Source organism: Dromiciops gliroides, chromosome 4, assembly GCF_019393635.1.
Source record: "Dromiciops gliroides isolate mDroGli1 chromosome 4, mDroGli1.pri, whole genome shotgun sequence".
Lineage (NCBI taxonomy): Eukaryota > Metazoa > Chordata > Mammalia > Microbiotheria > Microbiotheriidae > Dromiciops > Dromiciops gliroides.
In genome coordinates, this window is record NC_057864.1 from 294074503 (window position 1) to 294100628 (window position 26126).

The 26126-nt window shown below is 38.7% G+C and overlaps 1 protein-coding gene across 1 annotated transcript in view; it reads left to right on the forward strand.

Annotated features, from left to right (window-relative positions):
- KCNQ5 (potassium voltage-gated channel subfamily Q member 5) overlaps positions 1 to 26126 on the forward strand; it is a 713228-nt gene that overhangs the window by 673242 nt on the left and 13860 nt on the right. The window contains 1 exon segment of the mRNA XM_044003672.1: positions 24007 to 24138. Within this exon segment, the coding sequence (XP_043859607.1) occupies positions 24007 to 24138 (132 nt within the window).

Below are 26126 nucleotides of genomic sequence, written 5' to 3' on the forward strand. Positions count from 1 at the left end.
TTTAAACATGAATGCTTTCTTCTTTATCATTTTTATCATACTTTTATAGTCCCAGTTCCTTTCTCAATTTGTCTTTGCTACCATTCATTGCATTTGAAAGGTAATGTTTTTGAAGCCCTAGGCAAGAAATGTAAGAACTATTCTTTCCCACAAAATTAAAATCCAATTGAATAGAAGTCAACTTCTTTAATTTTGTAAAGGTGTGACCTCAATGAAAAAGTCAGTTGTGTTCCTTAAAAAGAATGACTTTGAAGGGGCTTATTTTCAAAAGATGGCCTTAAATAAAAAGGGGTATGTATATTTACAAACATCTCCAGGTGATAAAATTTTCACTGGGTTATAAGGTCAGATTTTGATGGTCTAATCTTCTTAGCTTTAGGCATAAGGCTCTGTCTAATGCCCTTTTGCCTTTTTTTTTTTTTTGAAGAGCTACCAACTTCTTAATTCCACATGACTGAAAGCCAGTCAGCCAGTAATTCAGCCATCACCCAGCCCCTTTTCTTGACATCTCACAATTATTCCACTGGAAGTGTTTCTTTTGAAAATATTTTTCATCCCATTACAATGGTGGCTTTGGACCATCAGCCATAATAGCTATGATTTAAGGTTTTCGTTTCCCATGATCTTCAGTGAGACGAATTTTGCTCCTTTTTCAATCATCATCACATTGTTAAATATATAGAACATAAACATTTCATAAACATTTCTAATTTGGCTAAAATAATATGCATGTTTCCCAACAGTTGAGGACATATCATTGTTATTCTACCAACTTCTAAATGAAATCCACTGTGGACCACAAAGCTAGTGTGTCCACATGTAAGCAAGAGACAACTTTTTCTATCAATCAGCTAGATCTTATTAACAATCTACTATGTGGCAGACACTCTTGCAAGTGCTAGGGAATACAAAGGAAGCGGGGGAAAAATAGTCCCTGCTCTCATAGAACTCACAGTCTAATGGCAAAGACAACATGCAAACAACTATATACAAACAAGATATAGACAAGATAAATTGGGGGTAGTCTTAGAGGGAGGCACCAGGATTGAGGAGAACTGGGAAAGCTTTCTCCAATATCAGAGGATGCCTCCTTTAAATGTCTGAGATGGGGCAGCTGGGTGGCTCAGTGGATAAAGCACTGTCCCTGCATTCAGAAGGACCTGAGTTCAAATCCAGCCTCAGACACTTGACACTACCTGTGTGACCCTGGGCAAGTCACTTAACCCTCATTGCCCCACAATGAATGAATGAATAAACAAATAGATGAATGAATGAATGTTTTCTGAGATGCTTTTAATTCAGTGGTTTGGCTTTTCTGAGACCTTTAACTGATGCTTTTTGTGGCTGATTAACATTCCATTTAGTTTTTGTTGTTTTAAAATTGTTTTACAATCAGCTTTGTTTTGAAGGGTTTTTTTCTTTCTTTGCTTACCTCAGATGACATAAGCATTACATTTCATTCCTGCTTCACTATGGTTTGTAGTTTTTTTTCCTTCTTTTTTTTAAAATCTAGACCCATAATTTCATTCCCAGAGGGGCATCCTAAAGCAGGAAGTTCCTCTACCTACAAGAGACTAGGAAAGTTGCCTGAGTCATTGAAAGTTCAGGGTTACACATCCCAGCTGTGTAAAAAGTAGGTCTTTAACTCTGGTGTTCCTGACTCCAAGACCAGCTGCCTCTCTCTATCCACTATGTCATAATTCTTTTCTTGTCATTTCAACCTAGTAAATAACTACTGTTTTTAAATTTTCCATCATAACCATGTTTCAGCCACCAATTCATATTTTTCCAATCTAAAATTTAATAATCACCTTTTGTCTCATGATGAATGACCCACCAGTTAATCAGCCCCAGGACAAAACAGGCAGATGACTGTTAAGGGGACTATGAAAATATGCTGAAGTCCTAAGAATCTGATATGAAATCATAGCCTCTCTATCTGTGGAACTACAATCCCAATGTTGAACTGCGCTCAAGTTCCATGTCAGATTTATAGGTGAGGTAGGGAATGTCAGGTAGAATTTGATCTAAACTCAGACCAATACAGTCTTTACAGATTGTATTTAAATAAGGAAACCTTCCATGGACTTTATTCTTCTGACCCCTTTACCATAAAACCTAACAGTATCTACTAACTTATTTCCTGGAAAGTTGCCTAAAAAGAACACTAATAATATTGAACCAAAAATACAATCCTTCCCATATAGAGTAGAAGCAGTACTGCTGTAGAGGGGGTGGGGCATAATGGAGTAGAATTGTTTGACATCAGAGGACCTGAATTTAAATTTAAATCCTGCTGCTTCCTAGCTGTTTGTCTTTATAGACAAGTCACTTAACCTCTGTTTGCCACAATTTCCTCATCTGTAAAATGGGGATAATAATAACACCTACCTCCCAGGGTTGTTTTGAGGATCAAATGAGATAATAATTGTAAAGTTCTTTGCACATTACCCAGCACTCCTCAACCCCACCCACAACTTTCTAAAGCTGTGTTACAAATGAGTTGCCAATGTGCATTATTTGTGAGAGTGTCTATATTGGAAGTCACCAGTGAAATCACTGGCTTGGCAAATGAACTTGATGTTTACATTAATACAAATACATCATTGACACAGATGAAAAATATATTTTGACTACTCAAAAAAAAATTAAAATTAAGTCCCTTTACTACTGTTTCCTTTTGAATTCCAGCAGTTCAGTCATTTAAAGGTTCAATCTGCTTCAAAATAGATCCTATAACCCAAAGCTGCCAGTCACTTTAAGATTTAACCTAAAGTAAAAAAAAATTAATCCAAAGTGCCTTGCTCTTAAGGATAAATAAATAAATTTGCTACCTCCTTCTACAAAGAGATTGGATACTTATAAGGAAAGAATTGTCCAACTCTTAGGTGTAAGGGGCTAAAATTCTAGCTATACTGTCTAAAATATCTAATGAGTGGTCACCAATAAGTTAGAAGCTTTAGCAAGAGTATTTAAATATTTATTAAAGAGCATTAGGATCTAATGATCAGAAAGAAAGGTAAAAATCTAACTATTTCTAAGAGATCCCATCATCCAACCTGCCAAGGCAAGGTCAGGAACCAAAAAGGACCCAACGCCACCTGTGAAACTAGGGATATCCCATCCACACGCGCACACACAGTTCCAAGCTAATTGGCTGGTAGCTTTGATAGACAGTACCCACAAGCAAACATCACTTCCTGATGCCAAGGAAAAGCAGCATGGTTTGCCCTCAGATGCCTTCTCTTCATGGTGGAGCTTTCCTACAGTAACTCTCCATCAGGTGGCATCATTCCAATCACTACAGTGGGGAGACAGGGATTTTGGTAAAGGAAGACTATGATAAATGTAACCAGGCAAATTCAGAGGGAAATGCCCAAGTTAAGGTTTATGTGGGGAATGGGAACAAGAGCTAGGAAAATCAAATTTTGGAACAAAAGAATACAAGCCTCCATGAAGTGATAGTCCTAAATAATTTTTCATATTTAAAATGTCTATTTCTCCACCTAAATAATCATATAATTCTTTTTTTTTTTAAGAAGAAAATAAGGTCTTTAATCGGGGCAGAGGAACTATAACTCGTGGTATCACAAAGCTCAGAAGCTAGGAATACCTCATAATCATATAATTCTTCACAATTTTCATGAGAGCCCAGAGAGACTCATCAGAGGTTTTATGACAGGTTTGGCCAAACCCTGCTCAGAATATACTGGGAGGCCCCAGTCTGTTACATATTCCCTCTCCCAGCAGTGAAGTATATATTTCAGTCACTTGTCAAAACAGTCACCACATCTTCACTCTTTGCACCACCTAATGACCTGGGTGCTGCACAAATGAGCCTCTGTTGCCCTGTTCAAAATCTCCTTGAGGTTGTATGTCATCTGCCTAGTGCCCAATTTATTCCCAGTTAGAGATCAAATGTTAGCATCTCTTAACTCCCTGCTATTCTTGTGTGGAGCTATTTTTGCTGAGCAGAAAATGAAGAAATATGGACTCCACATAAAGTGTAAGCATAAGTAAAGATATCGCTATCCTTCAGTAAAAAGAATCACAGTGGGGGCAGCTAGGTGGCACAATGCACAAAGCACCAGCCCTGGAATCAGGAGGACCTGAGTTCAAATCTGGCCTCAGACACCTGGCACTTACTAGCTGTATGACCCTGGGCAAGTCACTTAACCCCCATTGCCCCACAAAAAAAAAAAAAAGGGAAGAAGAAGAAGAAGAAGAAAAAGAATCACAGCATCTCAGAGTAGGAAGGGACCTCAGAGGTCATCTACTCTAACTTTAACAAAAAGCCCTTCCACAACATATCTGACCAGTGATCATCCATCTAGACATTGCTCAAAGACCTCTGCTGAAGGAAATCCATTCCACACTTAGATAACTTTAAGTATGTCATTTTTTTCTTTAAATTAAACCTAAATCTGCCTCCCTGCAAGTTTCCCATACTGTTTCTAGCTCTGCCCTCTGTAGAACAAGTCTAATGCTGCTTTCATAAGAGTCCTATACATACTTGAAAATAAATATCACCTCCCTGCTAAGTATTCCCTTTTCCAGGCTAGATATCCTCAGTTCCTTCAACCAATCTTTATATGACATGATCTTGGTTGTTCTCATCTAGATACTTGATCCAACTTACGAATTTGACATATAACCATTAATGACAGGGGCAGCTAGGTGGCGCAGTGGATAAAGCACCGGCCCCGGATTCAGGAGGACCTGAGTTCAAATCCGGCCTCAGACACAACACTTACTGGCTGTGTGACCCTGGACAAGTCACTTAACCCCAATTGCCTCACCGAAAATAAAAAATAAAACAAAACCATTAATGACTAAGTGTTGCTTTTGGTCATGAAACTGGTTCCATGACCATCTAACTATCTAATACATCTCTTTTTTTTTTTTCACAAGAATAGCTTTAGGGACATTGTTGAATACTTTACTAAAATCTAAGAAAACAGTGTTTCATTGACCAACCAGGCTAATGACCTTGTCAGAAATGGAAATGAAGTTAGTATGGCATGGGCTGTTTTTGAAGAACTTATACTGATTCTTTATGATCATTCTTCTATCAATCATACCATTAATATTATTTAATTTTTCCAGCAATTAAGATTAATATTAATGTCCTATAGTTTACAGAATCCACTCTCTTCCCTTTTTGAAAATTGGGATAGGGCAGCTAGGTGGCAAAGTGGATAAAGCACCGGCCCTGGATTCAGGAGGACATGAGTTCAAATCTGGCCTCAGACACTTGACACTTACTAATTGTGTTACCTTGGGCAAGTCACTTGACCCTCATTGCCTCGCCCAAAAAAAATGGGGATAACATTTACCTGTCTCCAGTCCTACAGTCCATTGCTTTACACAATCTTTCTTTTAAACAAAAACATTTTAAAGCATTCTCTTTCCCTGTTACCTCCCCTCCACATTGAACTTTTTTTCAATGGAAAAGAAAAACCTTGTAGTAAATCTGCATAGTCCATCAAAACAAATTCCCACACTCAGCATGTCCAAAAATGTATGTCTCATTCTGCCTCCCAAGTTGTCACGTCTCTGGCAGGAGGTCAGTAGCACACTTCATCCTCAGTCCTTACAAATCATAGTTTATCATTATTTATTGTAGTTTATCAGAGTTCTAAATTCCTTCAAAGATGTTTCTCTTTAAATGCTGTTGTTACTATATAAAATATTATCCTAGTTCTGCTTGCTTCACTCTGCATCAGTTGATAGAAGTCTTGACAGCTTCCTCTAACATTGTCCATTTAATCAGTTCTCGTGGTACAATATTCATTACATTCATATACCATAATTTATTTAGCCATTCACCAATAGATAGGCACCCTCCTTAGTTTACAATTTACAGTTTGAGGCTATTATGAAAAGAGTTGCTCTGAATATCTTCGTATTTATTGTTGCTGTTCAGTCTTGTCTGACACTTCATGAAACCATTTGGTATTTTCTTGGCACAGATACTGTAGTGGTTTGCCATTTCCTTCTCCAGCTTATTTTACTGATGAGGAAACTAAGGCAAACAGGTAGTAGACACTTACTCAGTTAATAAGTGTCTGAGAGCAAATTTGAATTCAGGAAAATTAGTCTTCCTGACTCCAGGCCTGGCATCATCACCTAACTGTCCATACAGATACCCATCTTTGCATATATTTTCTCCTCTTTATTGAATCACTTTGAGCTATAGGCCTAGTGTAGTATTGCAGGGTCCAAGGGAATACACAGTCTAGTGACCTTTTGGGCATAGTTCTATTTCCAGAAAGGCTAGACCAAGTCACAGTCTCACCAAGTCAGTCTTTCCTGCATCCTTTACATCAGCTACTCTTCTCTCCTGCTGTCTTTGCCAATCCTATGAGTGTAATGTAGAACTTCAGAGCTATTTTTAATTTTCATTTCTGCAATTGTTGGTGATTTGGAGAAGTTTCTCATAGGGTTGATAGCTTAAATTTCTTCCTATGAAAATAGCCTATTCATTGAACATTAATCTATTGGGGAATGGCTCTTATTCTTATAAATCTGAATTAGTTCTTTAAAATCTCTCCACAGTCTTTCAAAGATCATTGGCAGTGCTTCAGTAATCACATTTATTGGTTCTTTCAGTCACCTGTGATGCATTTTGTAAGGATCAGGTGACTTGAATTCATCAAGGACAATAAGGTGTTTTCTCTCTCCTCCATTATCTATCCACTCCAAATCAACCATTTTTGTTGTATCCTCTCAGTCCAAAAGTCATTCTACTTGATAGAGAAAACAAGCAAAAGATTTGAGTAATTCTGTCTTCTGTTGTCAGTTTTTCATTACTCCATTCTCTTCGAGCATGAGCTTTAGCTTCTCTTTTCCCAAGAGAGCTAAAAACAAGCAAACAAGAAATGCTTTTTGTTGAAATAACCTTTCTTTAAAAGTCTCAATTCACTTTGAACATTACTGATACTATTCTTTCAATTGTGCCAGCTTTTTTATTCATCCTCTCTTACTTGCCTTTGCTGACATCTTTTTAAAAATCTAAGTTGCTTGATGAATTCCCTGCATATCAGTTTCTGCCTCTTTAGAAAACCCCTTTTCCTGGGGCAGCTAGGTGGCGCAGTGGATAAATCACTGGCCCTGGCTTCAGGAGAACCTGAGTTCAAATCTAACCTCAGACACTTGATACTTACTAGCTGTGTGACCTTGGGCAAGTCACTTAACCCTCATTGCCCCTAAAAGGAAGGGAGGAAGAAAGAGAGGAAGAAAAGAAAACCCCTTTTCCTCCTCCTTGGAATCATTTTTCTTTGTATCTTCAAAATTTCCTTTTTATGACCTCCCTATTATGGGGAAATAGGTGGGTTTAGGGTAGGCATATGGGATAGGGGTTCTTAGGAATCCTCTTTAAAGAATTACACCCTCTTGCACACAAATCCAATTAGAATAAAATAATAGTTTATTTTGGGGCTAGGGAAAGGAAACCAAGAGAGAAATACAAGGACTTCTTCTCATGGGGAGAAGGCATAGCACAGCAGTGTGGCTCTGAGATACCTATCTCCTCCAGCAAGAGACAGGCAGATACTTTTTATAGAGGTCCGATGAGGTGATCATCTGACTGTGGAAAGTTTCTCTATTGGGGGAGGACCATCCCCCACTGGTGGTGGTTGGGGAAAGTTGGGTGAGGGGCGACTTTGGAGCTCTCAAGCCATCTCTCTGCTCCTCAGGCCACATAGGCAGCAGCTACACCCAATTTCATCTCCCCGAGGGGTGGGGGAGACTGGTTAGGTATGTCTGTCCTTTGGTTTAGTTTCTCAAGGAGATTTACCCCACAAAACTTCTGGGGTACCCAGGGCCATTCAAATGAGGTACCCAGGCCCATAACACTCCCCATCCTGCCTGTGCTGATTTTCCTCACACTGGACCTGTAGTCATAAGACCTGTATTCAAGTCTCAGCTGAAACCCTATATAGGTGAATGACCACAGACAACTTACTCAGTTTCTCTGACAGGTTCCTCAACTATAAATGGGCACAAGAATACTTGCCCTTTCAATCTAAAAGGCTAGTCTCACTTAATATATTATATAAGATTAGTTATTATCACTGATAATATTTGTTTAAAATACTAAGGAAAGATCTACAATGGTGGTTCATTAGGGTTACTCTCTAGCAGATAAGTGATGAGAAGCTAACCGATCCCTTCTCTCTGTTCTGTGAGTGAGAAGAGTGTATGATAAGGAATCCTCTGCTCACCAAGTCAAGGTTTTTCTCTACCCTCTCCCCTGTATGCCTGGGAAGAGGCCTTCTATTAATATGGCTGTGTAATATGGAAGAGCTGCTGTTATTGCTGCTGTGGTGCATCCTTTCTTCTCAAAGAGAACCAATGACATGACAGATGACGCTTTGACTTGTTCATGAATTGGATTGAAGTGAGGCACAGCTGTGCAAAGTTGTCAGCCTCACTCTCTCTTTCAGAGTCATTGAAGTACAGTGGCAGGACAAAAGTCAGAAGGATTGGATGTTGTGGATGGACCTTGGCATCTTTGATGTCTGACCAAGCTCTAAGCTTTCCATACTGCCTGCCTGAACCACCTTCATGTCCACTGGAACAAATTGTTCTCATCTGCCCATTCTGCCAGGGGAAGTCTTCACCTGCTTGGAGCAGACCTCCGCCTAATTCACCAATGGGTTTAAGACCCATCAGTTACCCTCAACCTGATTTAGCCTGTCTATCAAGATGGCTTACCGGGGTAGCTAGGTGGTACAGTGGATAGAGCACTGGCCCTGGAGTCAGGAGGACCTGAGTTCAAATCCAGCCTCAGACACTTAACACTTAACTAGCTGTGTGACCCTAGGCAAGTCACTTAACCCCAATTGCCTCACCAAAAAAAAAAAAAAAAAAGATGGTTTACCAATGTGTAGCTGCTATATGTGTTACAGCTTGTTGGAGCCATAGATGAAAGTTGGGTGGAGGTGAATACCAAAGGTGAATGAGCAGCCCTGAAAAGGACTCAGTAAGCCCTCACACCAGAAGTGCTAGTCCTCTCTGAACACTCCACACACTCCATGGAGGCAGTACAGTACACTGGAAAAAGCAACATACTGCCTCTGAAGTCATAGGTCCTAGGTTCAAATCCCACTTCTGATACTTATTGCCTATATGACCTCAGACCAATCACTTACCTACTCTGAGTCTCCATTTCCTCATCTGTAAACTGAGGTGGCATTTTGTGTCCCCTAAAGTCCATTCAAGCTCCATATCTAGAATCCTATGACACAAATTATGCAAGACTCTAATGACACCCAGGTAGTACAGGGTAGGCCAAAAGTCACAATGTTTTAATAACTTGTTGAAAAATATTTTTCTTTATTTTTTGAGATTTATGAGACTTGATTTTTCACACATAACATAAATTCATTTCCTATGTATACTTTATATAAGCTATGGTATTGTAAATTAAAAACAAAAAAATAAAGGAGTTATTATATATTGAAACCCCCTCATGACTTTTGGCCCACCCTGTACTTGGGACTGCCTTAGGTAGTGCTATTCACTGGTTTATGGCCCCCATTAAAATATAAAGCTAATGGGGGCAGCTAGGTGGTACAGTGGATAAAGCACTGGCCCTGGAGTCAGGAAGACCTGAGTTCAAATCTGGTCTCAGACACTTGACACTTATTAGCTATATGACCCTGGGCAAGTCACTTAACCCAAATTGCCTCAAAAAAAAAAAAACCTATCTGACTGAACAAATATAAAGCTGGCCCTTCTCTAATGATAACCATGAGTTTGCCTTGCAAGTACTCAGCTTGTTCAAAATGTAACTTTTTTTTTTTAACAAGTTAATGGGTACAGAAAGTCCTTTCATGCAAGCCCTTGGACAGGGCCCAATGGAGCCATCCTTCTGCCAGAAATCAGTGGCTATCTCATAACTTATCCTACTGTCCTGTTTGGTGGCTCCCAAAAAATGGAGGGGAGAGGTTTTTTGTTCCCATCAATCTCTGCTCTCCACCTCCTATAGCTACTCTTAGTAGATGTTGGTTACTCCCCAAAGAACCAGATTACTACTCGCTTTGGCTCCAACTTCTGTAGCTCAGCTGCCAGCACTGATGTCATTAATTGCCCCATCTCCTCTAGCACAGCTGCTAGTGCTAATGGCATCTGCTGCCCCATCTCTTGTAGCTCAGTTCCACTATAGCACCCATTTCCTCTGGGTTACATTCCATATGGCTCCAACTCTTACAGTGCAGCTTTTTTCCCCAGATTCCAGTCTCCAGCAGATAACACTTATCTCCTTTCCACAAGGGGTTTGATCTCTCCCAGATGGCCCACATGGAGAGACTCCTCTGGAACCCCTGGGCCCTCTCAAATATGCTTACATGACCTCTAAGGTCACTTTCACTTCAAAATCTACGATACTGTGACACAAGGAAGGGGCATCTAGGTGGCACAGTGGATAGAGCTCTGAGTCTAGAATCAGGAAGACTCATTTTGAGTTCAAATGTGGCCTCAGACACTTACTAGCTGTGTGACCCTGGGCAAGTCACTTAACCCTGTTTGCCTCAGTTTCCTCATCTGTCAAATGATCTGAAGAAGGAAATGGCAAACCACTCCAGTATCATTGCCAAGAAAATACCAAATGAGGTCACAGAGTCAAACATGACTGAAAAAATGACTGAACAACAAGTACATGACACAAGAATACACAGGACTCTATAGGTAACTATGTAGAAATCAAAGTGCACTTGTAGACCAGTGTCTTCATTCTTTCAAAGTCTACTACTGTAGATACCTGGGGCCCATAGCCCCACCTTCACCAACAAAGGTTCTCTTCAAGTAGTTGTAGGAAATCAGAAGTGTACACCAAGAACAACAGCACCTACATATAGTATTTGTGTGTATGTCTTTGGCCATCATCAGCCCGGATTTTTATCTCCTTCCTCTTTTTTTTTAAATTTTTCTCTTTGTTCAGAATTCACATTCAGGCTTCTCAAGTTCTCAGCTCAGTTCCTAGAACTATCTTTCTCATTTATGATGAGTCTTTTCCACCCTCAAGTGGTCATGATGAGGTACTTCATCTTGGTACCATTTGAATGCTCCCTTCTTTCTCTCCCATCTTTCATTTTGCAGATACTATGGGAAAGGCAACTTGGTATTGTAGATGGAGAGCAGTAGCTTCAGAGTCAGTGAATATCTGAGTTCAAGTATTTCCCCCACCCCTATATTTTAGCGTGATACTTAGACAGTTCACCTCTGAGTATCTCGGGCAGTTCTCATACCCCCTATGGAAACATGACATCTACCCAAATTAAGAAATCTCAATAGAGACGCTGTTGGACTGTAAATCATTTCACTTTTCCTATGTATTCAAGGGCAAGACATGAATGAAAATTATTTGAAAGCATCTTGTTTTGTTCATTTGTGTTAAAATGAAGTACTTCTTCAAATAACTGAGGTTATTAGATGACCCCTTTGGAATTTATTATAAATTAACAATGTTCACTTAAATCTTAGTTGACAGACAGAAAATCCTAGAGGCCCCTTTTCCTATAACATTAACAACACATTTTGTTTTTAGCATCATTGGATGCTCACCAAAGCTTTGTCTTGATCCTCCATTGTGCTTTGAGCATGAAAGCACAACTAAAAAGTAACTGCCTAGAAGTAGAAAAACTTGGCATGAGCTCATCATAATGTCAAAGCCCCTCCCGCCCTATCCCTGGCCAAAGGTGATTCTTTTATATTGAATCCAGCACCCTATGTACATTGCACTTAAAGTTTTCCTTATTTTTTCCCTCCCTAATTTAAATTAATGTCTGGGACACAAGAAAAGTTAGAAATTTGAAGAGAAAGAAGGGAGTATAAGAAATGGTAAATCAATGTTTCTACTTTTGCCCTCATTTTGCACAGTTGACAGTGTTCAAATAGGGCAGGTTGGATCTGCTGTAATGACAGGGACTTCTCATTTTATCCCTTCTTCAAACTTGCATTGATTGTTTTACCTTTGTTCAAACAAATCTAATATTGTCTGACTGTACACAGATGACTGATTCAGAAATGACTTCCACTTTGGTAACCAGTCATTTCCTGAATATAAAGACATAGTCGGTTCTGATTTCTGTGAGATTGTTTGGTCTTCATCGTATCCAACGTATGGTACTTTCTTTTCCTTTTTAATGCTTTTTTTTTTAACCATCACTGTCACTTCACATCATGCCTTCCAATACCCAATAGATCCCTCCTACATAACAAAGAAGTATAGGTAAATAAAACAAATCTAGACATTGGTCCCATCTAGTAATCTATGCCTCACTCTGGAGAGGTAGTTAATGCTCATAGATTACGAATGGCCACTGCATTAATCAGAGTTCTGAAATGTGTCAGTGTTGTTTTCCTTTATGTTATTGCCTTCTGCTATCTATCATGAAAAGGTAATCAAGATCCAGCATGCAACCCACCTCGTGACAGACAAGTCACAGCCTCAAGATGCAGAATGAAACACATCCTTGGACATGGCTAATATGGACATTTGTTTTGCTTGACTGTGTATATTTGTTTTAAGGATTTTATTTTTCTAACTAGAGGTTGGACTAGATAATAGAGGGTTGGCTCTGACTAGATAGACCACAATCCTTTGACCCCTTTTATTCCTTGATGTCTAACTACATTTTCCAACATCATTTCTACCATCACCCCCAAACTCATCTTTAAAGAAATACTATATGGGGAACAACTAGGTGGTGCAGTGGATAAAGCACCAGCCCTGAATTCAGGAGGACCTGAGTTCAAATCCAGCCTCAAAGACTTTACACTTACTAGCTGTGTGACCCTGGGCAAGTCGCTTAACCCACATTGCCCCACAAAAAATAAATAAATAAACAAGGGAGGGGGAGAAATGCCATATAATGCCAAGGAGCTATGGGAATAAGTAACAGTGGTACTTAAGAAGGTGATGCTGGGAAGAGATCACTGGAGATCACACAACTTTAAAGGAGCTAAGATACATTTTCAAGCCATTTTAGGAAGATTACAAAAGAAAGGAAAAGATAAGAGACAGTATTATTACTGGTTTTTTTAAGCTGATGGAGACATCATCTATCTAATTTCCTGCATTGATTATACATGACTATCTTTCGCATACTATACAGAAAAGCCAAACTGGCTTACTTGGTCTTCACGTATGACACTCCAACTCCTTTATCTATGCCTTTGTACAAATTGTTCTCCATGCCTGAAATTCATTCCTTCCTCACCTCTACTTCTTGAGATCCCCAGGTTGTTTTTTTCAAATGCCTCTTCCATGTGAGAACTTTCCTAGTACCCTAGGTGCTACTGCCTCCCCACCCACAAATTTCCTTGTATTTATTTGTTTGTGTGTGTGTATTTTGTGTTTGGTTTTTTGGAGGTTTTTTTGGTGGGGCAATGAGAGTTAAGTGACTTGCCCAGGGTCACACAGCTAGTAAGTGTCAAGTGTCTGAAGCCAGATTTGAACCCAGGACCTCCTGAATCCAGGGCCAGTGCTTTATCCACTGCACCACCTAGCTGCCCTTCTTGTATTTACTTGTACATACTGTTTCTATATTGTGGTTTTTTTTAATTATTTCTATTGCTATCAGTTTGGGCAGTGAGCATATTATTAGTTTATTAATATAATACCCCAATAAAAGATTGCCATGATTCTCCCTAACTTTTCATGGTCTCAGGCCATCTGGTAGAGAAAGCAAGAAGAGACCTTCAGAATGGGAGTTAGCGCGAGCAGGGGAAAACCCCCAAAGCCCCATGCTGTCCTAAAAGAGAGCCAGAGTCTCTAAAACTGAAAAAGCTCTTAATGGCATCTTCCAAGGGTTTTTATCCTCTTTTGATAGAGGCAGGTCTTTATACGTTGACCAAAGCTAATTGGTTAGCATCATTCCATTCCATTGATTGACATGATTTGAAGGTGGTCTACATCAAAATGAACTCCACAGATGACATCAGGCAAAAGTGTGTAAAAGACCCTCACTCAAGTTGCCCAAGGCAAAGTCCATTATCTAGGTGTGGTTTGATCCCATCAGTCCTTCACAGAGCCAGACAAAAGAATGCATCTCCATTTCCCTTGTTCCCCTGGGTTTGTTCCAGATCAAGGAGAACTGAACTTTCTGGTGGGGGCTTGGGGGAAGAAAGGAGAAAGGACTGAGAAATTGATCTGAGTCCCCCAAGATATGAATTATTAATAACTATTTTCTCACAATATATATTGTCTATTACTGCATTTTATTATTTATTGGTTACATATTTATTATATCACTCTATTTTCTATTACATTATATATTGCTATACTATATGTGTGTATGTATATATAAGCATGTTTTTTTACTCTCTAGTCATATAATATATATACTGTTATCTTCCCCAGTACAATACAAGCTTCTTGAGGACAGGGAATGTTTCATTGTTGTCTTTGTAATCCCAGAACCTACCTCAGTCCCTGCATGTAGTGAGAGTTTTACACTTGTATTTTGATTAATTGGCTGATTGTTTATGATAACTTGATCAACTCACATAACTACATCCCCATTAATATAAAACTTTTTTTTTAACAAACATCTGGCCATTTTTTTAATATTTCTTTTTTATTGTGAACTTAAGTCAGTAAACAAGCATTTTATTAAAAGCTATGTACCAAAAAAAAAAAGAAACAAAAGAAACAAAAATATTAAAATTTTTTTTAAATATTTTGTTAAAAAAAGCTATGTACTAATCACTGTGCTAAGTGCTAGGAAGAGAGTCAGCCTATAATCTTGTGATGGTATAAATAGGAGCTTTGGTTTTTTGTTTGTTTGTTTGGTTGGTTGGTTTTTAGTGAGGCAATTTGGGTTAAGTGACTTGCCCAGGGTCACACAGCTAGTAATTGTTAAGTGTCTGAGGCAGGATGTGAACTCAGGTACTCCTGACTCCAGGGCCAGTGCTCTATCCACTGTACCACCTAGATGCCCCTAAATAGGAGTTTAATAGCCTGTCTCCAGTGGAATTCATATAAAAAATGTTTTCCATATGTTTTATATATACATATGTGCATGCATATATATGCATTTTCTTATAATAGAGTGTTAAGAAATAGTTTATTCTTTTCATTTTACTATATCTTCTCCTTCTAACCTTTGATTGAAGCCACAGAGAACCAAAGTTTATATTGATTTAGTTGGGAGCATCTCATCAGGTTCTTTAAAGAATTTTTCCTTCATCAACCTCCAGAACATATAAGCTGTGATTATCTTCATAATGGTCTTTTCTTCCTAGCTCATCATGATCAGGGCAAGGCAAAATGACCAAATGTTCCATGAAATGAAGTTTGTTGCCTTGGGGCTCATGATAAAACTTTTATTCACCTCTCTGGGGAGAATCTCTGAACCATTCTTCTAATTGACAGACACTTCTTTTTGTCCATCTATACTCAAAGCATCAATATGGGTGTAGTTCAATTCTTCCATGCTTAGAGCAACTTCTTGATTATAAGACAATGGATCACCCCCTTAAAAGTTATTATTGTTGGGGCAGCTAGATGGCGCAGTGGATAGAGCACCGGCCCTGGAGTCAGGAGTACCTGAGTTCAAATCCGGCCTCAGACACTTAACATTTACTAGCTGTGTGACCCTTGGGCAAGTCACTTAACCCCAATTGCCTCACTAAAAAAAAAAAAAAAAGTTATTATTGTTGAGTCATTTCAGTTGTGTTCTACTCCTCATGACCCCATTTGGGGTTTTCTTGGCAAAAATACTGAAGTGGGTTGTCATTTCCTTCTCCAGCTCATTTTACAGATGAGGAAACTGAGGTAAATAGGGTTAAGTCACACAACTAGTGTCTGAGGCCAGATTTGAACTCAGGAAGAAGAGTCATTCTGACTTCATGCCTGGAACTCTATCTACTACATCACCTAGCTACCTGCCCCTTAAAAGTACCAACATTTAAATTAACAATTGGTCTAACAACTACATATGATTCTCGAAATTTCTATTTCCATCACTCTAGGACTGTCCTTCAAGAAATAGAAGGGGACTGAGAGGAACATTTTGAATTTTTATCTATTCCATATATTGTCGTGACAAAGAAATTCAATACTCAGTGACCAACTTCTGGTAATGAACCTCTTCAGATTTAATGAGGTTTGGTTTACAGCAGACATAATCTATCAATGAATGAATGAATGAATAAACAAATGAATAAAATCATTTATTATGTGTTCAACACTTTGTAAATCATGGAAATAAGTGCTAGGGAGACAAAGAGAAAAGATAGTCTGTACTTTCAAGCAGTTGACAATATGACAATAATGACAATGATAATGACACAGAGTAGATTTCAGCTGCATGTCAAAAGGAAGGTCCCTGTGGTCCTATCATTAAAAAACAATGGATCAGGGGTGGCTAGGTGGTTCAGTGGATAGAGCACCAACCCTGGAGTCAGGAGTACCTGAGTTCAAATCCAGCCTCAGACACTTAACACTTACTAGATGTGTGACCCTGGGCAAGTCACTTAACCCCAGTTGCCTCACTAAAAAAAAAAAAAAAAACACACAGTGGATCAAATGCTTTACATGGAATCAGGAAGACCTGATTTCAAGTCTGGCCTCTAACATTTATTTAGCTATATAACACTGGGCAAGTCACTTAATCTCTGTTTGCCTCAATTTCTTCATCTGTGAAATGCAATAATAGTAGCACCTATTTCCCAGTGTTGTTGAATAATTGTAAAGTGCTTAGCACAGTGTTTGACACAAAGTAGGAACTATAGAAATGTTAGCTATCATTATTATTATTATTTCTACTGATAAAATCACATTTGTTTCTGATACCAAACCATTTGATAGTATCCTAGATCTTGGGGGCAAGAAAATTCTTTTCCAGGTCTTAGATCAGTGTGACTGCTGAATTGGTGGGAAATGCAATTGCAGAAACAGTTGCCAGGTCACATCTCCACAGGAGTTGATCCCCTAGAAAATACTCAGATCCTTCCTTACTTTGCAGAACTTTTAGAGCAGGATATCCTCTTACATAATCTCTGAGAATCCAGAATCACAGGAAAACCAAGATGAGTCACCACAATAGGGTTTTTGTGGAGAATGAGCTGCCAAACTGGATTGAATAATAAAAAAGAAGAAGGGCATCTAGGTGGAACAGTGGATAAAGCACCGACTCTGGATTCAGGAGAACCTGAGTTCAAATCCGGCCTCAGACACTTGACACTTAGTAGCTGTGTGACCCTGGGCAAGTCACTTAACCCTCATTTCCCTGCTCATAAGGGAAAAAAAAAAAAAGGGAAGATTGTAGAGCAGAAAATGTACACTAAGTCTAGAGTCAGAGGACCTAGGTTCAGATCTTGCCTCTGATACTTACTGCTTTTGTGACTTTGGTCAAGTCATCTGACTACCTTGAGCTTCAGGTTCCTCATCTATAAAATGAGGGAATTGGACTAGTTGGTCTCCATGATCTCTTTAAGTACCTCATTTTGGTCACTTGAGGAAAGGAGTACAGAGAAAAACAATTTTTCTAGTAGCTTTGAAGCATATTGGAATGAAGTAGTGTGGCCAACAAGTACTGCAGAGACAGAGGAGATTGAGATGGTCGAGAACAAGATACATAGTCATTTACCTTTTAAATCTGGTCTTTCTCTAGTCCACATGGTTTTGGAGACTGTGCCAAAACCTTCTTTCTCTAAAGAGAGAAGCAGAGATGGATGGAAAATGGACTAATCTTTAATCACCTGATTCAATGACCCTCACTATACTACTGGAGTTCATGTTCCCTTTTTATTATTGGGTCAGGGCTTCGTGGATCCCTCTGGCAATCTGGTGAAGCATATGGGCCCTTCTCAAAATCACCTTTTTAAATGCATAAAATAAAAGAAAATGAAACAAATCATGTTGAAATGAAATTATCAATGTACATGTGTAACCTACTTCAGATTGTTAGCTTGTCTTTGGGAGGGGAGAGAGAAGGAAGGGAGAAAAATTTGGAACTCATAATCTTACAAAAATGAATGTTAAAAACTATCTTTACATATAATTAGAAAAAATAAAGTACTATTAACAAAAAAGAAAAAGAAATTATCAAAATGTTGAAAGAAACAAATTCACAGACTGCAGATTTAAAACGCCTACATTCAGAGATGAATTAAATATATAGGAACCCAGATGGATATATTTCATTCCCTCTCAGAGAAACTTTAAGTCATAATCCAAATGAGTTAACATATATAAAGCTCTTTGTAAACTTTAAAGATCTCTATATAAATGCTACCTATTATTATAGAATTTGGAAATATTTCCTACAGTATCTTAAGAACAGGAAACTCAGTTCCCTATTCTGGAGACTTTTCCTTGCATGATTCTTTCCATCATGCATTATGGCAAATTAGGTTAGACTCCATGACAGTGTACAGTAATCTATCCATAGTTCCCATTTCCCCTGACAACTTCTACTTTTAATTATCTGTATATATTTGGAACTTTTGTTGTCCATTTGTTTTGGTTATGTCTTACTCATTGTAACTCCATCAGGGGTTTTCTTGGCAAAGATACTGGAATGGTTTGCCATTTCCTTCTCCAGCTCATTTTACAGATGAAGAACTGAGGCAATAGGGTTAAGTGACTTGCCCAGGGTCACACAGCCAGTAAGTGTCTGGGGCCAGATTTGAACTCAGGAAGAGGAGTCTTCCTGACTCTAGTCCAGGAACTCTATTCACACTGCACCATCTAAGTGCCCTGTTTGGTACTAGGCTGTCAAGTACTAACTTGTTCTTTCCATTTTTTCATCTTGGCTCCTCCAGATTGATGGGTTGTGACTTTTTGATGTAATATAACTATCCCTAGAGTTTCTTAATCTCTTCATAGTTAGAATCTATTCCTTAAATAAGTCAGTAAGCATTTATTAAGAACCTACCATGTGCCAGGCACTGGTCTAAGCAGTAGGGATACAAAGAAAAGCAAAACACGGTCCTTGTTCTCAAGGAGGTCACAGTCTAATGAGGAACTATATACAGGGTAAATTGGACATCATCAATAGACAAAAGACATTGCTATTAAGGAGGATCAGGAAAGGTTTCTTATAGAGGATAGATTTTGAAGGATGCTAGGGAAACCAGAAAGTGGACATGAGAAAGAAGAGTAGTGTAGGCATGGGGAATAGTCCAGCAAAATACCCAGAGGAATCAAGAGACAGAATGTCTTGTTCAAGAAGTACAATAGTGTGACTAAATGGAAGAATGTTTAAACAGGGGGAAAGGGGAGGAAATAAAGTATAAGACTTGGAAAAGTAGGAGGAGGGAGACAAGTTAGAAAAGTCTTTGAATGCACAGCCAGAGCTTAAAGAGATGAAAATTTTGGCTCCCTATAATTCTACTTATCTTTCTAACTAAATTACTGGATCCTTCCCTTTTGACATTTGCTGTGGATTATGCAATTAGGAGTGGGGAGGGGCAGAAAGTAAAGGTTGGTTTTGTTAGGGTTTTCTGGTTTTGGTTAGAGTATATGAAGAAAATTTGGCCTCACACAGATATGTAGTTGAAAAAGGGAAGGGTATTTGTTTGTTTGTTTGGTTGGTTTTGTTTTTTTGTTTTTGCAGGGCAATGAGGGTTAAGTGATTTGCACAGGGTCACACAGCTAGTAAGTGTCAAGTGTCTGAGGCTGAATTTGAACTCAGGTCCTCCTGAATCCAGGGCTGGTGCTTTATCCACTGCGCCACCTAGCTGACCCTGGAAGTGTATTTTAATAAGATAATTTTTTAAATGGTTTTTACCTCATTAGATCCCCCAAAGTCTCAAAAACCCAGGGGTCCACAGATCACACTTTGAAAATCACTGGGGGCAGCTAGGTGGCACAGTGGATAAAGCACCAGCCCTGGATTCAGGAGGACCTGAGTTCAAATGTGACCTCTGACACTTACTAGCTGTGTGACCCTGGGCAAGTCATTTAACCTCAATTGCCTCACCAAAAAAAAAAAAAAGAAAAGAAAAGAAAATCACTACATTTGGGGGGAGCTAGGTGGTGTAGTGGATAGAGCACCAGCCCTGGAGTCAGGAGTACCTGAGTTCAAATCCAGCCTCAGACACTTGACACTTACTAGCTGTGTGACCCTGGGCAAGTCACTTAACCCTCATTACCCAACAACAACAACAAAAGAGAGAGAGAGAGAGAGAGAGAGAGAGAGAGAGAGAGAGAGAGAGAGAGAGAATCACTACACTAGATTGGGACCTGTACTATGGCATACACCATCCTGGCACATTCCCTCTATAGCACAGCCTAGAAATATAAATCTCTTCCTTTTTAATCTTTCTGGTAAAAGAGCATCATCATATTCTGTAAGCAGTTCTAAATTAGTAGAAAATTAGCTGTTTTACAGATCCATTGTTTTCTTAAATGTATTTAAATGAATTAGAAAGTTCCTATCTTGCTTCATATCACTTTGATTGTTTATTGTTGAGGGAAACAGTAGGCTTCAGTGGAAAGAGCATTAAGTTTTAAATCAGTATTACCTGAGTTCAAATCATGGCTCTGCCACTTGCTACCTGTGTGATATTGCACGAAAGTCACTTAACCTCACCATTTCCTTATCTGTAAAATAAGAGGGTTGGACTAAACCCCCTAAGATAGCTTTTAGCTCTAAATCTATGACTTCTTGTTCCTCCTCCATAATCTCCAAAGAGATAGCATGCAAACTTTACAACACTATGGAAATGTCAGCTATGGTCATTGTATCTTTTAGCCCCCTCCTCCATTCCCATCTCCAAGAATAAGAAAACTTGTTCCATTTCTAACTTAGAATGGTTAGTCCTTACTTAGTAAGTCTGCCTCATATGCTCAGATTCCAACATTCCAAATATTATGAACCCCATGGTTAAGAGTTTAATTTTGATAAATCAACATGGCAGCCCATACCACTTGGAAAGCCAGTATTCTGTGAAGCAATCAAACTGGTGGCCCATTCGACATTTTAAAACCCATTTTGCATATTTTTCATCATCTTGTCATAAAGAAATAATAAAACCTGCCAGCTTCATGGCCTTACATTTGACATAATAATATTGATCACGATGATAAACCATGAGCTTTTTTTTTCCCTTCTTAGTCTTGGCTAGCTTACAGACAGTAAATTATGTGCAATAAAAATTAAATTAGCTAATGTTTTTGTATGAAATATTATGACTAGGTGATAGTTGGCAGCTAAAAATAGAGCAAATGAGGGCCTGCTAGCTTTCATGGGCCATGGCACTATAGCTTCAAACCATCCCTGTTCCTAATATCACTGATTGATGACATGCAGACTCCCAGTACTGTGGCACTCAGTCAGGACAATCACACCCATTAGAAAACTTTTGCTGGAGTCCGTTTTTTCAGCTGTTTCAAGAGGATAACCTGACCCACAAATCAGCCAAAAAGTGGGCAAATATCTTGAAACCCTTTGAAGTATTCCAGATATGGTCAAAATCAATTAGGCTCCTTGAAGAGTTATCAAAGAAAAGCCAGACAGCCTGGGAAGTGGTGTGGATTAATGGGCTGAACAGTAGATGTGGGAGTCGAGAAGACCTAGGCTCCTCAGACATTTACTAGCTGTGTGACTCTGAGCAAGTCACTTAATTTCTCTCTCAATTTCAGTTTTCTCATCTGTAAGATGGGAATAAATAATAGCACCTATTTCCAATAGCTGTTGAGAGGATTGAATAAGATCAATAAGTATATAAAGCAATTTGAAAATCTTTAAGCAGTAAATAAATATTAACTACTACCATCGTCATCACCATGGCAAAGCAACAAAGTTCTAAGTTGAAACAGATAGTCCTTCAATCATTTATCCTCTGATTGATCACTTAAATCTTTCTGTAAGAAAAGAATCCATGATAAGAGGAAAAAGTAATAGGGGAAGGAGAGAAATAGATACAAATTATGGAGGAACAACTCTATAGTATGAAAAGACCATCCCAAAGGCAGCACTGACACATTGGAAGTTGATGCCACAATTTCTCTTCTTTTTGGGGGGGGGCTGGGGGCGCTGGGCAATGAAGGTTAAGTGACTTGCTAAGGGTCACACAGCTAGTAAGTGCCAAGTGTCTGAGGCTGGATTTGAACTCAGGTGCTCCTGAATCCAGGGCCAGTGCTTTATTTACTGCGCCACCTAGCTGCCCCACACAATTTCTCTTGATATAAAAGACAGAGGAGCAAATGATTCATCTGATAAAGAATGTATTGTAATAAAACAGAAGGGTTAGGGGCAGCTAGGTGGCACAGTGAATAAAGCACTGGCCCTGGATTCAGGAGGACCTGAGTTCAAATCCAAACTCAGACCCTTGACACTAACTAGCTGTGTGACCCTGGGCAAGTCACTTAACCTTCATTGCCTGGCCAAAAAAAAAGATACTAATAAAGAATATATAACTAACAATATACACTTGCATCTCTGAAATTGGAAGCTAGATTTAAAAAAGAACACCTCAACCACAGGAACAATTTCTAAACAGATACTATCTCTAGGAATTGGGTCTGGACCTCTGAACTTTCCTAATCACTTGGGGTGGGGGTGGGGGAAGCAAGATTGGGAAGCAAGATTGCATTTTGGCTTTAATTTTAAAAGTACACCTAGAGATTTCTAAATCCTATTACCCAGGTTTTTTCCCTATAGAATCAAAAGGCCTTAGATATTTAATCCAATTAGTCTAAATTAATCTTAGGTTCCATGGTATATTGGATTGAATTTGGAAGTCAGAAGAGCTGAATTCTGCCACTTAAAGCAGCTTCCACTTTGGTCCAGTTATTTAATTTTTCTGAGTCTCAGCTTTCTTATTTATGAAATGGAGCTAATAATATTTGAAGTGTTATTCTTGTTTGTGTATTTGAATATTCACTTTTCCCAGAGATTCTACTGCTAGGCATATACCCAAAGGAAGTCAATAATAAAAAGAAAGGCCCCGTGGTATACTAAAGTGTTTATTGCAGCACTTTTTGTGGTAGCAAAGAACTGGAAAAATGTAAACCCATTGGTGAATAGATAAACAAGTTATGGCCCATGGATGTAATGGAATATTACAGTGCCATAAGAAATAACGAATTGTGAAAAAATAATTATTAATGGATTTCTTGGGGGACCCAGAGATCAGTTTCTCAGTCCTTTCTCCCCCACTCCAGAAAGTTCAATTCTCCTGGATCTGGAACAAACCCTAGGAACAAGGGAAATGCAAATGGATTCTTTTGTCTGGCTCAGGACTGTTGATCCCATCAAATCACACCTAGATAATGGATGTTGCCTTGAGCAACTTTAGCGAGGGTCTTTTGCATACTTTTCCCTGATGTCATCTGTAGAGTTCATTTTGATGTAGACCACCTTTGAATAAAGTCAGGCAATGGAATTGAATGATGCTAACCAATTAGCTTTAATCAATGTATAATGACCTGCTTCTATCAAAAGAAGATAAAAACTCTGGGAAGACAGGAAAATCTCTTAATTCTCTCTTTCGGGATAATTTAGGTCTTGTAGGGTTTATGAGTTCTCTTGTGTCTCCAGAGACCATGTGGCATGTTCCCGCTAACTGTCATGCTGAACCTTTCTCACTGCAGTATAGAAGACTACATATAATGTCAAACTATTTCTGCAATGTTGGTTACTTATGTTGAACTGTGGTTTTTTGTATTTTTTTTCTTTGTTACATGGGATTGCTCCCTAGGAAAGCATTGTAGGATTACATCAGAAGTGGTGATGAAAAACAAAAAATAGTAAAAAAAAGTTTTAGAAATAATATTGTTTTAAAATGTTAAAATAAACAATTTGTTGCATTTTCTTTAATAATTAGACAATTTGAGGAAGACACCCTCCCCCAGCACTTTGGGGACCTCTTGTGGCAAATTTATGGAAGGTCGTGGATGGGAATCCTTTAATCTCCATAGTTAAAAGGAATCTCCACACTAATGAGATCACTGAAATATTGCAGTGATGTCCGCCTTCCCACCAACTTCAGTGACTTTCTTAACCAAAAGGATTCGGAGTCATAGGGAATGCATTTCTTTTGCAGAATTATGAAGTTTCATGTCGCAAAAAGGAAGTTTAAAGAGACATTACGTCCCTATGATGTGAAAGATGTTATTGAACAGTACTCTGCTGGACATCTGGATATGCTTTGTAGAATCAAAAGTCTCCAAACACGGTAAGTAATAGGTTCTTTTCATAGTTGAAATGTACATATGTTTTAACCTGGGATTTCTTTCTCAGGTCAAAGCATCAGCCACACCACCCATCCTATTAAAAGCCTTACTAAATCCTGCCAGAACTTTTACTCTGATAACATAGCTAACCTTTAAGAAGTCTGAGTCATGTCAACACCACAATGAAATGATTTCTAAGTCCTTTTGGAAAAAAAAAAATGCATTGATTTGAAGTAACAAGCTTCTTGAGGTGATATAGTCATATAATCCATTTAGCAAGCACTCATCAAATACCTACCATGTGCCAGGCACCATACTAGGGTCTGGGAATACAAAGACAGAATGAAAAATAGTCCCTGTTTGGAAGCATGCAATAAGGCTTCCATTCACCTAGAGCTCCATCACATCTCAAAAGGAAAGTAATATCAAATTACAGTTATCCCCTCCACTTGGGGCGGGGAGGGGAAGGAGGTAGGGGATATTAGGAGCACAGCACCCCCAAAATCTGGAAAATCCACATAAAATTTTTTAAACCTTCCCCCCTTTATACCAGAAAAGAAATCTGATCTTTTTTTCTTTTATGGGGTATTTATAGTAGCTCATTGTAAAATTTGGATTAAGAATTTGGGGGGGCAGCTAGGTGGCGCAGTGGATAGAGCACTGGCCCTGGATTCAGAAGGACCTGAGTTCAAATCTGACCTCAGACACTAGCTGTGAGACCCTGGGCAAGTCACTTAACCCTAATTGCCTCACCAAAAAAAACAAAAAAAAAGGAAAGGAAAAAATAATTTGGTCACGGGGCAGCTAGGTGGCGCAGTGGATAAAGCACTGACCCTGAATTCAGGGGGACCTAAATTCAAAGCCAGCCTCAGACACTTGACACTTACTAGTTGTGTGACCCTGGGCAAGTCACTTAACCCCCATTGCCCCGCCAAAAAAAAAAAAAAAGAATTTGGTCACAGGCTCTGTGTCATCTGCTGGGCTTCTTGTGTCATCTGCAGTTTCTTTAAAACTCCCCAAAAATTCCCATTTAATTTCTTATGCCAACTTGTGATAAAGCCAAAATGGGGAAAGTCAGAGTGTGGAAGAGACAACTATAATCTTATTAAATGAGATCACCCTTATGCAATCTACAATGACCTCTTTGTTTAAAATTTTTTTTTTTTTACAAAATGCCTTTACTTGTTGTTTTCTTTCTTGTCTAAACTGGTCTTCCCTCTCCACTCAAATTTATAAAACTTAAGTATCCTGCAGTGGATAGAGTATTGGCCCTGGGGTCAGAAAGACCTGAGTTTGAATTTGACCTCAGACACTTAGTTATGTGACTCTGGACAAGCCACTTAACCCTGTTTGCCTCAGTTTCCTCATCTGTCAAATGAGCTGGAAGAGGAAATGGCAAACCATTCTAATATCTTTGCCAAGAAAACCCAAAATGGGGTCATGCATGAAGAGTGCAACAAAACTGAAAAACAACGAAATAAAGGCCAAACAAATTTCATACCCTCCTACAACATACAATGTTGAGCTTTCCCTTCTCAGAACTGCTATAAAACTTCTCTGTACCATAGAATTCATCCCTTCATTGCAACATCTTTTGTGGTTTGCTCATTATTTTATGTTTGTTGGTGTTGTTTCCCCTAATAGTCAATAATCAATAAACATTTTTTAACATTCCTACTATGTGCTGCATATGTCACTAAGCTCTGGGGATAAAAACACAAAAAAGAAAGATAGTTCCTGCCCTCAAGGAACATACAATATAACTAAATTGAAGTTAAAGCCTTCTCAAATTTTTTTTTATATTTCCAGAAATGTTGGGCACTGAAGAGAAGTAAATAAATGTTTCACTAATTGGCTGAAATACATTTATCTATGAAAATGTTTTGACCCTGTTTACTTTCAAACAAAACATCTGATCAGTTCATTCAGAGCCTAAGTTGAAACAAGGCCAAGATTTTAGACTGATAGACTTTTCTGGTCAAAAAGCTCC